Here is a 17,266-nt window from a genome sequence, read left to right on the forward strand (position 1 = left end):
CAGAAAAAAGGAGATAGTTTATTTGAAATGTACAAAAGCTATATACACACTCATACAAACCCACACACATTGAGCATAGTAAAAGTGAACGGGAGCATACACACAAACATTTGAAAGGCTACTTAGAAATTCAGCAAACATAATAAAACTGAGGAATTCGGAGGGCTAGTTCACCAATCCTGTCAGAAGCAGGATTTCATTATCAAAGTCGGAGTTCCTTCTTGGGCTCTCTGCAGTTCATCCAGAACCCAGGGGAGGTATAGGGTGCAGTGAGGGGAGGCGGTATGAATGCGTTAATTAGGGTTGGATCTCTGCTGACAACACACAGAGGTACTTGTATATTCTTTTAGAGAATGCTCTTCATCAGACACAGGGGTTCATGTGCCCTGATAGACTAACACAGAGGCATATCCTTGTCCTTTCCAATTATTTACCCTTGTGAGATGGGACCATGGAGAGTTAGTGCCTCTGATCCAGAGGGCAAAGAAGGAAATGTGTTCAGTGTTCATCAGTGCCATCCCCAAGAGCTCAGACCATGATCAAAAAGCAATTAATATCTGTGGACTATGATTTTGTACAACCACGTGTTTAAACTAGGGCTGTCAAATGCTTTATTTTAATTACAAACAAATACAAATGTCTGGTTGAATGAAATTACTGCATATTGACTTAAATCAAATTTTAAAAAAGCATAATTTGTTCAGAATAAAATAAATCTTTATTCCACAATCTAACTGTAATTGAAACTCTTTGCTTAGTAATTAAGTGTATATATATTGTAAACTGTAATGACAATTAATAGTTTTTTCATAATAGGCATGTATATTAAAGGTCCCGTATAGTCTAAAGGCAGATGTCCATGTGTTGTTTGATTATAAAGCAGGTCTAGGTTCTATATTAATACTGTGAAAGTATCAAAGCCTCAGTCCACAGAGAAATGCACACAGTCTGTATTCAGAAACTCAGCCTTAAAACCAGCCATCAGGACTTCTGTAACTTTGTGATGTCACAACAAAGCAGTCATTGTCCTCAGCTCAGAGCCTCCTCTCTTCTGATTGGCTGACCGACCTGTTGTTACTAGAGCTCCAGAGAGATGCCTGAGAGAGGAGATGTTAAACTACACTGAGATGGTTTTTCAAAACCACAAATATATCTTCTTATGGATCAACACTTTAAACAAAACACAATATGGGACCTTTACTGATTTAAGCACCAGCAGGTTTGGTGGACACAGTTGTTCTGTGATATGAAATTACATATGTAACTATAGCTGTCCTTCTAAATCATGTGATAGTTTTAAACCTGGTCACAAATGAAAAGTTAATCTTTCTTATTAATTTTCATTTCTTTTTTATATTGTAAGTTCAAGGCTAGCACTGCAAGTCCCTTTGAGCTGTGCACACAGAGGCTACAGCAAACTATTGCTTAGCCTTGTGAGAATATGTTTTACAATTCTCAAGAAAAAAAACAAACAAAAATGTTATTGATGTCATTAAAAAAATCAAATTAAAAAAATCATTCATTATCCTTTGTGAATTAATAGTAGGTGTTGATATGATACTGTACCTTTGACAGCCCTAGTTCAAACATCAAACGTCTATAGCATAACTTAAAGCAAGTACCATACATTATAATCTATACACATAAAGGTCTTCATGAGAAAATATTATCTGATATCTACATGTCGTGTCCATTTCCTGGTAACTGTCATGTCACGCTCAGTCCTCAGCAAGGCACTATGTGAACTGCTCTCAGTGCACCACTTTGTAAAGGGCTTTGACACCAGCAAATACTGAATGGCAGTTGTTTGTAGATGCATTCATATACCCTGGGCTATCATATATGTGTAGCTAAAAATTATGGCTTTTTAACAAATGATGATAGAAAATGGTCCTTAACCCTAGCTATACTTACTATTCAATTTTAATGTAACATATTATAATCTGAAGCAAATATTACAAGATGAGCATATTACTATGGCCAATAAAGACAAAAATGTATGAAATAACCAGTTTTGCATTGTTCAATCAGTGCTTTCTCGTGTAGTCCATAAATTCCTGATGTACAAATGGTAAGAATGGGTTGGTGATGAGGTTTGATTGCTCTCAGCTTATCATATTGAGAAACTTACTTTCTTCTGCCAAAGCTGTGAGCATGGAGTTCATGTCACCAATAGCCATGTTGCCAATCCCTGCCGGTACAGACGCAAGGGTAACGGAGTTGCGAGGGGTGGTCAGACGTGAGGAACTCTGGGAGAGACTCTGCAGAAGGCCAGGACTTAGGGTGCCCGACATTAGGCTGGAGTGGTCTCCATCATCAAGCATGGTGTCAAAGTCAATCTGGGCATGTTCTGTGCCACCAGATCCACCAGTGGAAGAATCCACTGTACTGCTGGAGACTTGGTTGACTCCTGGGGAGGCCATGTTGGCTGCTGCAGTGTTGCTGCTGGCAGGAGCCTGGCTGACACAGGGGGACATGGGGGTATCAAAGCTGACAGAAGTTGGCTCAAACACATGAATCTGACCTGTGTAGAACACGGCAGAGTTCGCATTTTCAGAGTTGCTGTTGTGGGCCACTGACCCACTGGGCCTCTTTGGGCTCGCCTCTGAGGTGTCATTACCATGACTGTGGCTCAGATCAGTTGGCTTGGGTATTCTGCTTGGCTGCATCATGCCAGACCCTGTGAGTTGTCTGGTTATAGACTTGGGCTCTGTGGGGGGCCGGGGTTGTAACATTCCTCTGCCTCCGGTATGGATGTTGTGCTGCTGCTGCTGGGAGAGAACATTGTAATTCTGCTGCTGATCCACTTGATTCACATGAGAATACTCATCAGCCTGTGTCCTTGCTCTGTAACTTTGCAGTTCAGGATCTGCCATACTGTTGCGGGTAGATCTCACACTAGTGCTCCCAGCCATAGAGTTAGGGATTGCCTCTTGGCCATACCCTTGCTGAGGACTCATGTGCTCACTAAAGTTCACATTGTTGCATTGCCTCTGTTGCTGATTCTGCTGGTGGGTAATGTTCATCAGCCTCTGGCTGTTGTGGTTTGCGTACCCCTGCATAGTCATATTCTGACTCATAGGCACAACCTGCTGGTTGCTGCCCAGGCCTTGACCTTGTGCCTGGAAGGATCCTAAATTGTGCCTATGCTGAACGACAGCAAGGTTCCCCCTGAGAGGATGCTGCTGCTGTCTGGAGAGCTTGGTTGTGGTGTCCACAGTCCCTGAGCTCACCTCATTCCACTGCACCGGCATGTTATTCTTGTTCATGTTGTCTGATGGTGCTGAGAATGTCAGATCCTGGCCAGACTGAGTCATGGTGGCGTCCACCATGGCCATTCTCCTCTGCGCGTAAAATGATGCTGCTGGGGCCATGCCTGTCTGGTAGCCCTGAGTCTGATTGTTAGGATGATAGTCCACTTGCCCCGAGGTGTGACCTGACGGGCCAGAGTTCTGGGACCTGAGGTACTGCACCACATCATCTGGGAGCACCATATCATCCTCCCCACTTTGCTCCCCCCCAGTCATCATCCCATCTACTGCCATGTTCTCCATGGCTACGTTCTCAGAGATGCTAGGTGGTCTGGGGGCAAATGGGTAGCGTTGCAGGCTGCCATCAGAGCGAGTGTAGCCCTGCATAGCCAGAGCCTGGTGGTGTTCTGAAGCAGATGGACCATTCATGGGGTTCATGCTGTTCATGCTGTTATAGCGCTGCACCCTTGGAAAGGAGAGATGGTCAGTGGGACGACGCACTGGGTCACTGGCACGGCGTGGAAGGTTGGTGGGTACCTCATGGGGCATCATGCTCTGAGTGCCATACCCAGTGTCACTGCAGCGCCGGGGTGCAGTTCCACAGGGTGGCTGATGGAACGGATGCGATGAGCCCTCCTGGGAGTCACTGTACAAGGCCATGCGGGTCCTCAGGCTCATTCGATCCATATTGGGGAGAGGTGTGGGTGGAGCTCCACCAATGGCAGCAGCGTACTTTGCCTTGAGCCGATAATGCTGAGCTGGTGTCAGACTGAGGAGGCTTGGGAGACCTCCTCCACCTCCACCACTGACACCACCACCTCCACAGTGGCTGGCCTCACTCGACCGGCGAGACAGGTCAGTGGAGATCGGGTCGTAGGAGTCGGCCGAGCTGATGTTGTTGTGGCGGTTAGCGCCAAACTGAGACGCCTCGCTGGAGCGACGACTGGAATAGCAGGGTGAAATACCGGAAGAGCGGCGACTCAAGGTGTAGGCTGAGCTCATGGTGCTGGTGGTGCTGTCACGCCGCTCATTCAGCTGGTTCAGCAGCGTTATTTCACATGAAGACAGGTCACCCATGCGTTGACTGGGGTGCAGACCACTTAGGTTACTAATCATGTTGGAGCTCTCCAGCAGGGAACCTGGCGGATACAAGGAACATTATTACTTAGTGACACCAGCTAACAATACATATTTATACATATTTACATATTCATTTACCATAGGGTGAAGATTACTGTGTATGGCTTTGTCTATTGCAAGGGTTCTTAAACTTTTTCACATCAAGGACTAAACTGACACAAATAAGACCATAGACCGCCCTCTGATGAGATTTTTTCTTTTATATGTTGTATTACAGAATGTGTTTGAAACTCGTGGTCAAAATAGTCATACATTGTCATTGTCATTTGTCATCGTGTTACTTATAGATGGAATTATAGTGAAAATAAATGATTCCCCTTTTGCTCGGAACCCCCAGGAACCCCCTCAAGGAGCCCTGGAGGTCCCAGGCCCCACTTTGAGCACTACTGGTCTATTAGTATCTAATAAGCTAACGGCATAATGCCATTTAGCCATCTTGCACCAGCAATTCACAGTTATAGGTCCATATTTTAAACTTTTCTGATGGTTTATTTTGAAGTGTTGATCCATAAGAAGATATATTAGTGGTTTTAAGAACCAAAAACCATCTCAGTGTAGTTTCACATTTCCTCTCTCAGGCTTCTCTCTGGAGCTCTAGTAACAACAGGTCGGTGAGCCAATCAGAAGAGAGGAGGCTCTAAGCCTCTCTTCTGATTGGTTCACTGTTGACTGTTGAGTCATCTAATAAAAATAAAGCAGATTTCAGGTAAACACTCAGAGAAACCAAATCCTGCAAGGTTGGATGGTAGGTCCAGGTGGGTGGGGCTTGGGGCATGGGGTGTGGCTGAGAGCAGTGACTGCTTTGTTGTGACATCACAAAGTTCCAGAAGTCCTGACGGCTGATTTTAAGGCTCAGTTTCTGAATACAGGCTGTGTGCATTTCTCTGTGGACTGAGGCTTTGATACTTTCACAGTATTAATATAGAACCTGGACCTGCTTTATGATCAAACAACATATGGACATCTACCTTTAGACTATATGGGACCCGTAAGCACGTTTCCTTAACCTCCCACACTTACCGACTGCAGGTATGGGAGGAAGCTTCATGCTGCTGCGTTGGCCCTGTAGTGGCTGTGGTGCGGAGTTGACCCAGGGGCAGGAGTCCCTCACTGTCTTCAGCCTTTCCTTTTTGATGTTTTCCAGCTTGATGGTGACCCCTCCACCGTGACCTGCAGCTTTCCTCAACTGAAGCCCCACCCCACCATGCTGTCCCCCAGCGGGAACAGTGGAGTCAACCATGGGGCACTCATCCTGTGCGGTGAGGTCCCCGAAGCTGCCCCCGCTGTGCATGGCCATCTCTACCCCACTGTCGTTGTTGTTGGCGCTGCCGAGAGGTGACGGCTCGCTGCTACATGACGAGTGGCCGCCAGGACTGGACTGATACGTCTGGAGGAGGACAGTGGGAAGGTATCCAATGTTAGTGCAATGAATCAAACAATCGAAGCTTGATTATAATTGATTGTAAATAAATATTCTGCCAAACCTTCGTAACACTGACAACAATTTGCTATTTCCATATATGACATGAAGAAACACAAAACAAAAAAAAAACAATAGTGGAACTTAAAATACAAATGAATAAAATAAAAATAAAATAAAATAATAATGGCTACAGCCGCATGCCAAGTTCAGAGAAGCCCATTATGTATTCTTCAATATTAAATAATCACCACTGTTAAAAATTCTGATTGTAATGGTGTTTTGTAATAACTAATGTAGGACTATAGTTCCATAATCTCATCAGTTATAGATGGGTTTGATTTATTCACAACATGAAAAACAAGTGGATAATAGATGAGTTCTGTGAGCAACAATCCAATGGCAACAAATTCAAACTGGCCCAAAATGAACTAAAGTCTTGATCACAGCTTGACGCTGGCACTATTTGTTCAGCGCAGACGCTAAAACAGTCCCAGCCTCTGAATATTAATGTGACAATGACTTTTATCATCGGCCGACAGCAGAGGCTACTGCCAGTGATCTTGTGGACAGAAAAAAAAATCCAGTTTAAAAGTAGCGTGTGTGTTTCCGCACATGCATATATGTGTGTGTCCTACATACAAAGGAGCTCATACAAATGTGTGAAAATGGATTATCATGCAAAAAACCATTTTATATCATGAAACATGAGAACACAATCGCTCAGCTCCCATGCTGACGAGACAGAGAGACAGTTTGAGTGCTCACCTCAGTGAAGTCTGTCCATGAGGAAGGTTATAAGAGAAAGAGACAAGCAAGTTCAAGCAACAACCAGAGAGGTGAGTTAGAAAGGATGCAGGCGGCACTGGCAGTAAACTTTTAACCTCAGAGGAATGTTAGTAAAGTGGGAAAATAAGTCTTTTTCTTTGCCTCTCTCTGTTGGTTCCTAAACATACAAAACCATGCAGTTAACAGGTGACACCGATCATTTCAACTACAGAAAGTGGTATCAAACCCCACTGATTAGATTATTAGGTTATTAATGATCTATACTCCTTTAATTAATGTGATCAGGACGCACCATAGAGCTCTCTGTCTTGATAGACTTGATTTGTAGGCAGTCCTCCACTCCTCTGGAGGTGCTGTTTGCCTCCATCTTGCCATCCGTGCCTCTTGCACCGTGCTTGGAATTGGCCTCGTTCTCGCCGTTGCCTTTGGGTGGCTGCTGTCGTGGAGGAGCGTCGCTGCGTTGCTTCTTGGTGACGTGGGCCTCTGGTCCGTGGACTGTCTTGACATGCTTCCTGAGAGAGCTGGGGTCCGTGTAGCGCTTGGTGCACCCAGGGATCTTACACACATATGGTTTCTGCCAAGAGGGATTTAACACAGTTCTTATTGCAGAAAGATGGAAGGAATCACGACTCAGTCGCAGATGTAGATGGAAAAGACACAACATATGAAGATCTGATTTTTCAAATTGTATCTTGTCCGATGTGAGGCGTACATAAGGTGTAAATTAAATATAACAATGTCAGCTTTTTAAAAATTTCATACGGTTGTCATGAAGTAGGAAATTAGCTCTAGAGACCAAAACTGTTTTTTGTACAAGGCTGTAAACATGTTAATTCCTGCTTTAAAGTTGGATATTTTAACATGGGAATTTTTGGCTCAAGCAGTCATTAGAGGAACTGCAGTTTTCAGTACTTAACTGTTGGCTTCATTTTTCAGCCCCAGAGGTTGCTGCATGGTGTGAACATACCTCGTTTGAGTGTGTGCGGTTCTGGTGCTTGGCCCGGTCTGAGGCGTTGGAGAAGGCCTTGTTGCAGCCTTCGTGTTCACACACATACGGCTTCTCTCCGGTGTGGGACCTGAGGTGGGTCTTGAGGTTCTCCAGACGAGAGTAAGCTTTGGAGCAGCCCTCAAACTGCAGAGAGACAGACACACAGTCGGACGGACAGATACACAGTGAGGCTGAGTGCTGTAATTTTGTCTGCAGCTGGTTAGAGAAAAGAGCTGGGCAACAACAACAAAAAAGCTCTGTGTGTTTCAGTTTTCAAATGTAATCTACTCTTGGACTCCTGCCCACCTACTGTGGTGTGCCACACAAAAGCAAAGCCCTGCTACACTTTGGTAAAAAGGCCCATTATGTTAAATATCTAAACTAAGTGTGAGGTGTGGCAGAGCTCTTTGTCTGGTGCGCTTTACTGAGACAAAGAAAGGCCTGTGTTTTCCCTTTGTATTCACTTGTACTGTACAAACTATAATTAGGTATTCCTTCTGAGCAGTTATTGTGAATGTAATTGGCTTTGAAATGAAAAGAAAACCAAATTAGACTCGCTCGGAAATGGGAAACAAAAGTCAGAAGATTCCCGCTCAAAAGATGAGACTAAAGGAGTGTTAGAGTGTTATGAGAAGATGCACGTGGGATTTGTGCAGAGAATGTTCAGCGTGGTCTTAATAAGGACCCTCGGCCCCCTGCTTGTCTGCAGATTTTAATTACACGCCCACACTGTCAATCAGCTTTCTTAACTCTCTCCTTTACGAGTCATCTGTTTTAATGCATTCACAAGAGCCTGTGAGCGCGCTTTGAAGCCGAGCAAACAGGCCCTCAATTTGATCTTCACACACCAAAATGAAGGCTTCAGTAAAACCCCCATTATTTATTGACAAGGAAATATCACTGGTTCCAAGCCAAAGAAAATCAAATGAACTTTTTTTTTCCTGAGGCAAAGGGAAGGGTTGTAGGGTAGAGACTTGTGGCTGCTAATGTGGCTAAATAACATCCAAGTCCCATTTCTAGTTAACCAGTTAACTAATCAGTTAAAGGGCCAGTAACCCTCATGATGTAACTGTGATATGATCAGAGTATATCTGCTCTGAGACTTCAAACTTAGAACAAAAAGCCTGTGTTACAAACAGGAGGTAGGGAGGGTCAAACAAAAGTCACTGCTGGTTGCATCATGGTGAATGTAGGATCCATTGTTTTTGACTGAAGACCCTTTTCCACTGGTCAAAAAACTTGGTAACATTGGGCTTATGTTGGCAACATGAAAGGGGACAATTGGCATTCTCACCCGGGTCAAATGACTCTGTAGTACACTTTTTACACCAAAAGCCGATTGACTCCTTTTACACTACTAGCCAAATTTGCCAGAGATGAGACAAACAACTACAGGGAGCAATCACACACACAGAGATTAAGACGCAGATACAAGGGAGAAGGAACGAGCTGCTAGCTGCTGTGCAGACGGGTCAAACGGATCTGTCGCATTTCATCCGTGGGTTGGAGCTCCTGTCAAAGTGTCAAAGCCTGCATGTGAGACACTTTGATCAGTGATTATGTGTTTTTAAAACTTATTTGGGGCTGCAGCAGCTAACTCTTTTATGCCCGAGCACAGTGTAGGTGTGGTGTTTCTGGCTTAACAGCACCGTGTTGGGCAGGTGATAGGTGTGTTTACAGTGTTAGTGTTCACCAAGGTGTTGTTACATTAATGCCGTTTGGAGCTGGAGCTGATAAATATCTACGTCTACTGCAGACTCATTTGACCTGGGTGTGAATGCCAGTTGACAAAAGTCTGATTTTAGCGGGTCTTAGAGGGTTTTTTGACCAGTGGGAGAAGGGGTACAGTTTTCCAGCTCCAATCAGCAGTGATGCAAACACGACATCCTGGGTGAACATGCTAATATTCGCCCTTCAGACACTGTGAACCTGTCCAGCACTGTGCTGCTACACTGCGCTCGGCTATGAAAGAGTGATCTGCAGCCCTGAAATAAGTTTTAAAAACACACAATCACATATCAAAGCGTCTCACATGAAGGCTCTGACACTGAAAGGAGACCCTACCCAGGGGTGAGACATGACAGATCCATTTTATCACTCTGCATGGCGGCTAGCAGCTCACTCATTTCTCCCATGTGTCTGTGTGGGTGCTCTGTAAGTGCATGAGATGACGCTCCCTGCAGTTGTGTTTGTCTCGGGTTAACCCACGTTTAAAAAACCCGCCTATACTCGCTAATTTTGGATATAAGGATCGAGATACAAACAGCTCAATAACAGTGTGTCATAGCGGTGTGAGGTTGTTCTTACTGTGCATTTATGTGGCTTCTCCCCTGTGTGTCGCCTCATGTGGACCACCAGCATGTACTGAGCCTTGAAGGGCTTCTGCTCCCGCGAACACTCGTCCCAGCGACAAACAAACTCCTTTTTCTCACCATGGATGTGGTCGTTGTTGATGTGCTGAGGAGACAGCAAATCCAAGTCAATTCAAGCCAGTTATCACAATATAACATAACACGTGTGTGTGTGTGTGTGTGTGTGTGTGTGTGTTACTAAAAATGAGTCAGCGAATTCTTGTCTTTTTCCCACCAGAACATTCTCTCTCTTTCATGAGTCTGTGCACATGTGCATGTACACACACACACACACACACACACACACACACACACACACACACACACACACACACACACACGTAAGTGACAGTGTCATCCATCATGGCTGACAGTTATTATGCATCTGTCAGCAGGAGACAATTGCTTTGAAAGCTGTCTGTTTTTTCAGGCTGTGTGTGTGTGTGTGTGTGTGTGTGTGTGTGTGTGTGTGTGTTAGTTTCTCAAGGAAGAGGAACTTCCTCAGATCCCAGTAAAAGTGACCAGGAAGAGGATTTTTGTGACCATCTTGTATTTATCTCCTTTTCTCCTCACTTGTAACAGATCAGGAAGTGAGCAGGGGACACACAGTTTCCTGTTGAAGCTTAAACTTCCACTTAAATTTTGAATCAGTTGGCCAAGTAATTACAGAGAAATAATCCTATATGTGAAGTCTCAGGGTTCTCTTTGAAAGGATCTGTTAACACAGTTCTACATTTTAGTCCAGAGGTCAGCATGTTTGGCTTTGAGCCAATTTTTTTCTAATCCATTAGTGGCCAGAACGTAATCAAAGGCTAATTTAAGATATTGATTGATAAAACTAGAATTAACTTTGTTACTGTTCACATGTGGCGCTGTGGCCACAGTCTTATATTATATGTTTGACTGATTTACTGAACTGTTGTTATTTTTTCATATCAACCATTGTATGTTCACTATTTCAGACATCTGTCAAGCACAGACGTCTGAACAGAAGCTTTGGAACCTTCTGTTAGCAATAGCTTGAAAAAGAGCAAACAGCAAAACTATCGTTACTAACTAAGGTTTATTTTGTAGACAAAATGTTTTCTTCCGTCATTCACTCTCAACATGGATAAAAGTATAATAAGCATTCTTAGGACTGTTCGCCCGATACTGTAAGAAAAATAATAGAAAAACATATTATCAAAAACAGTTACCGATCACTGTTTCAGTCTAATTCCAACATGTATTCCACCTTCCATCATGTTTTCTTGTCTTGTTAAAATGATTCATTTGTGTAGATATGCAAGACAATGACACATTGCCCACAGTTATCTTAATTGTGCCATCAGATGCAACAGCCTTTATCAAACTCAAACCACTTACACTTACAAACACGCACATACTTTAAGCACACACACACACACACACACACACAATGTTTCTGAACAGACACACACTTTGAAAAACTCTCATCTCGTGCACCACATGCAAATATCCACACACCCAGAGGAACCACTTCATTTCCTCAGGACATCCAGGCCCACAATGCTCCACTTATGTGGCCACTGCTTCACCAGTGAAAAAAGCTCAGTGGTCGACGATTCTGCTGAGATCTATTTTGGGTGGAGGAGGTGGAGGAGGAGGAGTGGAAACAAGTGTGTGGCCCAAGCACATGCCTCTATTTTCAGGTTACACACTACTGTGAATCCATAATTTGGGGGCTCTACAAAACAGGATTACTTTGGTTAAGCAGAAGTCAGAAAAACCCACAGGTGTTTCTTTTTTTTGCTGATATTGTGAGAACTCTGTGTAGAACCGTGGATGTGCTTAGGGAGATGCTGTCAGGAGTTTCTGAATAGTTGATGAGAAGCACATTTAAAAATGTCTTGGCCTCATATTGTCCATCCACATCCGAGGTCTAACCACCGATCCACAGGTCGACTCACTCATCCTGGCAGGCGTTCACAGAGTTTGTGGCGAGGGAGCTGAAGCTGGGGCAAAAGTTTTTAAAGGTAACTCTGGTCCTGACTTGTCGCAGCCCATAGCGACCTGTCCACCAACTCCCATCAGTCTCTGCGTCTGTGGACCTTACACATGCCCCTCCTGCCACTGCTCTGACATCCAGTCGGAGCAAGAAGAGAAGTTGGCCTGGAAAAGCGAGGAGCATGAGGTTCCATAACTCCAGAGCTGGTGGCATGACGATGGATTTATGGCCGGCCCTCTGGGCTTCAGGGGGTTGGGGAGGGGTGTTGCTGGGAGTGAGAGGTTAGGGGTTAGGGGTCACGGGGCTGAGGGGTTGGTGGGGCACAGCTGCAGGGGCTTGGGCTTGAATTTGGCGAGAGCCGGCAGGCTCATTAATGTTGCGCGTGTCAACCCAACAGGAAAGGATCAGTTACTGGAGCTCTCTCTGACTGGACTCAATCAGCGAGGATTTAATGAGCAGCAGAGCAGCAGTCTGAACTTTTCACTTTTTACAAAACAAACAGCTCTGATGGAACAGCTTCATTAAAGCAAACTAATAATACTGACGACATGGATGGCATCCAGAGTAAGAAGATGAAACATTTTCAGTGGGATGGGCCTGTAAATAATAATTAATTTCATTATTGCATGAAAAATGATTTCTAATCTATTTTCTCTGTTTTGTCAATAAAATTTCAGAAAAAAGTCTGTTAATGTTAATTTCCCACTTCCTGATTAACATTTAGTTTACCATCATGTATGACAGAATCACATTTGAGAAACGAGTGGCTGTGTTTTGGCTAAATAGTTTTTTTTGATAAATTTTCTGTCTTCTGTTAGACAGGCTGTGACAGTGTCTGTCATTCAGTGAGTCTCATTATAAAGACAATGCAACAAGCCTGATACTCACATGGACGAGCTGGTCCTGGGTGTCATACTCCTTGGTGCAGCCCTCCCAGTGGCAGTTTGTCTCATATATGGCCTCAGGCTCCTGCTTGCACTCGTCTTTGTCCAGATCCTCACTCAAGTCCAAGATCCCTCCACCGTGATCCTGGAGAAAATGGGGGGGGGGTTACAGATGTGTGTATCCAATAGTGCATATAAATGACTAGAATAAAAACATGCAAACAGTTAGTCTGTGGTCAATATAATTACAGAAGCATTCTGGACTATTTTGCATCTGTCTTATCTTATCTGGGTCTTAATCCTAAGGAGCTGCTACTTGATCTCAGTGTGTGACAGAACCTCTTGTCGTTAGTTAAAGCTGCATTTTTATTCATTATCTATAATCAATTAGAGTCAAAGTAGCAACTGCAGTTAAAGAGAGGACTGTTTCCCCACTGTAAGAAGTTAAGACTATGATGGAGAGAGTTAAGTTGCATGAAAAAAATCTACGCACTGGGATTTTTTGAAGGTCAATGCAGATCCGAGAAGTTTCCATTTTTCTGCATTTTTCTACTTACTTTATATCTATGTCTTTTTAAAGACCCCTCTGATGAAAATCTAATGTTTAACCTTGTTAACATCCATATGGTGTTTGTACATAATACAAGCCAGTGATGAGTGAAATAATCATCAACACCATGACTGAGTGTTTCCACCTTGAACTGCAGTGAACCAATGACAGTCTCATAAAAACAGATTCAGACAGCCAGGGTTTCAAACATCACAAACCTCAGGAACCAATCCTGTCTTGTGGGGATGGGAGGCGGGGCTAAATAAACCTGAAGCCTTGTCAGTACAGAGAGAGAGTTAGCATTAGCACAACCACTAAGAGAGTGTCAGCCACTGTCAGTTACAAAAACTAACAAACAACATAAACAAATAAAAGATGCTAACTACGCTAACCGCTCCAATCCGTCTCTCAGTCTCTGGTTCTGGTCTCAACAGACTCCTCATCTGAGTCTGGGTCTGACTGAGGCTCAAACATGTGGCTGAGTCTCTCTGATGTTTCCTCCTCTAACCATCTGGATACTCTCTGCTCTTTCACCTGTCCACCTGGAGCAAGCAGGTGGTGGGCGGGGCTAAAGGCCTGATCCACATTTCTCAATGAGGAAGTAAGAGGAGATGAGCTTCAGACCCAGTTTTCCTTTTGTTTCACATTTTATATGTGAAAATCATGTTAAACAAAATACAGTATAAATCATAACAGAGGATTTTTACATTATTTAAACATGTCTGGAGACGAGCTTTAAACATCTGTCCACTATCTTTTGGTTGTCCTACCTGAGAGGTTGGCGAGATGGGCAGCGGACCTTCTGCTTCCGTCTTGACCTTTGACCTCTTGGTGGTCAGTGGGTTGACTGTGCTGCTCACTGCTGGGTCTCCACCGGCATTCTGAAAGACAGTTAAGGCCAGAGACAGGGGTGAAGACACAGAGCAGATACGGCAGAATATATAATATTCAGTGAATCACTCCATTAATCCTGACACCAGCCTACACTATTCATCTGTCCATGCATCCATTAGTCCTCCCACTTGTCCACCTATTAATTTAATCACTCATTCATTTCAGACACTACTGCTCTCCACACACTCATTGCACAGAGTGGCCGCGGGGAATCAGATAACTAAATCACAAAGATACCACGCAACTGTTTTTGGCTCAGCGAATCGGCTGCACAGAGATGTGAGGAGTCGGGGTTGCGCCAGGCACCACGGGCCCATAAGTCAGACTAGGACCTGCCGCCGAGACTAAACAGTTTAGACTGCTTTATGATCGCCAAAAGCCACAAGAAAATATGAAAGAAGAGGAGTTATTACCCTCGGTACAGAGCGGGGAGGAGGCAGAGTCGGGGGCTGGGGAAGGAAGGGGCTTTGATCTGCCAACAGATTCTGAACAAGAGCGAAAGACAAAGACTCAGACGGCTTGTTGAAGCTCTAATGGAGATGAAAAGAAAGGAAAGATATAAATGAGAGTGTGTGTGTGTGTGTGTGTGTGTGTGTGTGTGTGTGTATTGAGGTTCGTTGGAGGGAGTCCAACATCGAGGGGGGGGGGGTCTCCTAATCCCACCCAGACGCTACAGTGCATTTGAGCATGACGATGATTCATTCAGTGGCTGGAAACCAAAAGGGAAATATGGTTCTGATCACTGTGGAAATGAAGCTGAATTTATGTTTGTGTATGTGTATGAATGGTGGGATTGTGTGTCTTTGTTTGTTATGTGTGTGAGCGTATAGGTGCAAACACACACTCTTGGATACTGTTAGCATGCACTGTGCTGAAACAGAGGTGAAGGCAGCTGATTGCAGCGTGAGCTGGAGTGATTCACTGAGTGGGAAGTTTACATGACGAGTGGCTGTGGTGTAAACAGAGGGCTGATAAAGAGAGACAGAGGAGACAGTAGGAAGTAAGACAGATGGAACAGAGAGGGAGTCTCCTGCATATTTCTGACCTGAGACAGTTTAAAAAAAAATATACTTCATTCATGACAATGTGTAAATGTAAGCTGCACAGGCCTTCATCCTCACCTCTGAATAAAACAATTAGTCGATCAGTTGATCAAGGTAAAATTTTTGATAATCAAAAGATTCATGAGTCATGTATGGAGCAGAACACGACTGATGTGTAGTCCCAGCTCCTCATGTGTGAGCATTTTTCAGGTCAAGGAAGTGTTTTTAGGACAATTTAGGAGGAAAGATGTCGGCTTCAGGCTCTGTGAGCTTGTGTTGGCATTCAACGTGCGACAACATGCTTAAGCAATTAACTGAATAAAACTAATCAGTGAAGTAAATCATTAGTTTCAGCTCTACTCTGAAAGGTTGCTTATAGTAGAGTTGATATAATGGTAACTTGTATCTGAGCTGACAGCATGTGCAGAGAGTGAAATACATCATTTTCAGCTCTAGAAAGGAACATTGAATTCGGTGCTTGTTCCACTGAGATGTTTCATTGTTTTCAATGCCATAGTTACACAGGACCCTCAAGATTACTACATTGCTGCCCCCATCTCATCATTTTTCCAGTGATTTAAACAGGATATCATGTCTCTTTGCCATAGCCAGAGAACTGGTCACAGAAAATTACAACAATAATGGAAAGTAGCATGAATGATACTCATGCAGCTTTACAGGTTGTTTTAAGTGGCCTTACAAAAATAACTACTGGTACATCTGCATATTTAATTTACTGTATATCTATCTAATTATCTAATCCATAATTAAGCTACAGTACTGATTGACTGGTCGGGACAAAGCCAAACAAAATGACCTCTCTCCTTAACAGTAATTAGCTAATATGAAAATGACAGTCTGAAGAGGGAAGACAAATAAAATGGCAGTTCAGTCTGATTATAGGGATATGAAATACATAAGTTTTTCCCTACATACTGTCATGTCAACACATCACATGGCAGTCAACTGTCTTATTCTGTTGATCCATGATCTGTTTGGTAGCAGGAGTTATTTGAGAAAGCCTTGATCTACCCAACAAGTACACATCCATATAGATGGTATCTGAGGTTCAGGATCTGAAGATAGAAAAAAAAGGGTATATGCACTTGAATGTGTGACACCTTTGTGTGTAGAAATGTCTCACTTCCTACCTGGTTTGCCTCAGAGTTGGAGCTGTTATGGGAGGTGGTCATGGGCGACGCGGTGAGTGGGTGCTGGCGAGCAGAAAAGGAGGATGGCGACGGTTGAATAAGAGGCGGTGTGTGGCCAAAGGCGTTGAGACCCCTCTGCTGGGACAACAGCTGCTGGTACGCCACTGGGTTGATGGGATGAGGGAAACTGAACGAGGGGCTGGGCGAGAGGGAAAAAGAAACGTTATCTTGTGGGAATTATGAATGGAGTTTTGTCTACTGGATGGTGTTCAAATAAAACCACAGTACAAACAGTTATATTTCCATTAACTCCAATTAAGTTGCTGCAGATATCATGTTTCTGCTGTATCAGCCCTGGTTGCTGAGTAAGATACTAGTATGCTCCAAATCTGACTTATTAAGATGTTGATTTAATATTATCAATGTGCCATTTATTTTTCCTATGCAGTTGACTGAAAACCAGCCTGCTTAGCTTTTAGCATTATATAAATAGGGGATATGAGACAATGACACACTGGAAAAACATTGATTTTACTAGTTAAACACACACTGATTTTTGAAGTTCAACAAATAAGAATTGTGCAAGTTGGTGCAAATGTTGACCATCCCCCATAGACTTGGGCTGTATATTATAATTTACTATAATATTGTATATTGCAATATGTGGCTGGACTGTATAATATATATGTTAAAATAAAAGCAGAAGTAATATTAAAAAAGCATTACTTGAAAGGTCCCATATTTTCTTCTTCTCCCGTATTTTATTTGAAGCGTTGGTTTTAAGAACCAAAAACCATCTCAATGTAGTTTTACAGGCTTCTCTCTGGAGCTCTAGTAAT

The 17,266-nt window shown here is 43.6% G+C and overlaps 1 protein-coding gene across 1 annotated transcript in view; it reads right to left on the bottom strand.

Annotated features, from left to right (window-relative positions):
* The window catches only part of gli2a (GLI family zinc finger 2a), a 92,825-nt gene continuing 75,559 nt past the window's right edge, over positions 1–17,266 (bottom strand). Inside the window, exons 7-14 of the mRNA XM_056389969.1 lie at positions 16,428–16,626; positions 14,110–14,220; positions 12,794–12,934; positions 9,896–10,045; positions 7,568–7,732; positions 6,893–7,174; positions 5,412–5,778; positions 1–4,390 (exon numbers count right to left, since the gene is read on the bottom strand). Of these exons, the coding sequence (XP_056245944.1) occupies positions 2,106–4,390; positions 5,412–5,778; positions 6,893–7,174; positions 7,568–7,732; positions 9,896–10,045; positions 12,794–12,934; positions 14,110–14,220; positions 16,428–16,626 (3,700 nt within the window). The 3' untranslated portion in view covers positions 1–2,105. The remainder of the gene's footprint in view (positions 4,391–5,411; positions 5,779–6,892; positions 7,175–7,567; positions 7,733–9,895; positions 10,046–12,793; positions 12,935–14,109; positions 14,221–16,427; positions 16,627–17,266) is intronic.

The sequence above is a fragment of the Seriola aureovittata genome, chromosome 11, assembly GCF_021018895.1.
Source record: "Seriola aureovittata isolate HTS-2021-v1 ecotype China chromosome 11, ASM2101889v1, whole genome shotgun sequence".
Lineage (NCBI taxonomy): Eukaryota > Metazoa > Chordata > Actinopteri > Carangiformes > Carangidae > Seriola > Seriola aureovittata.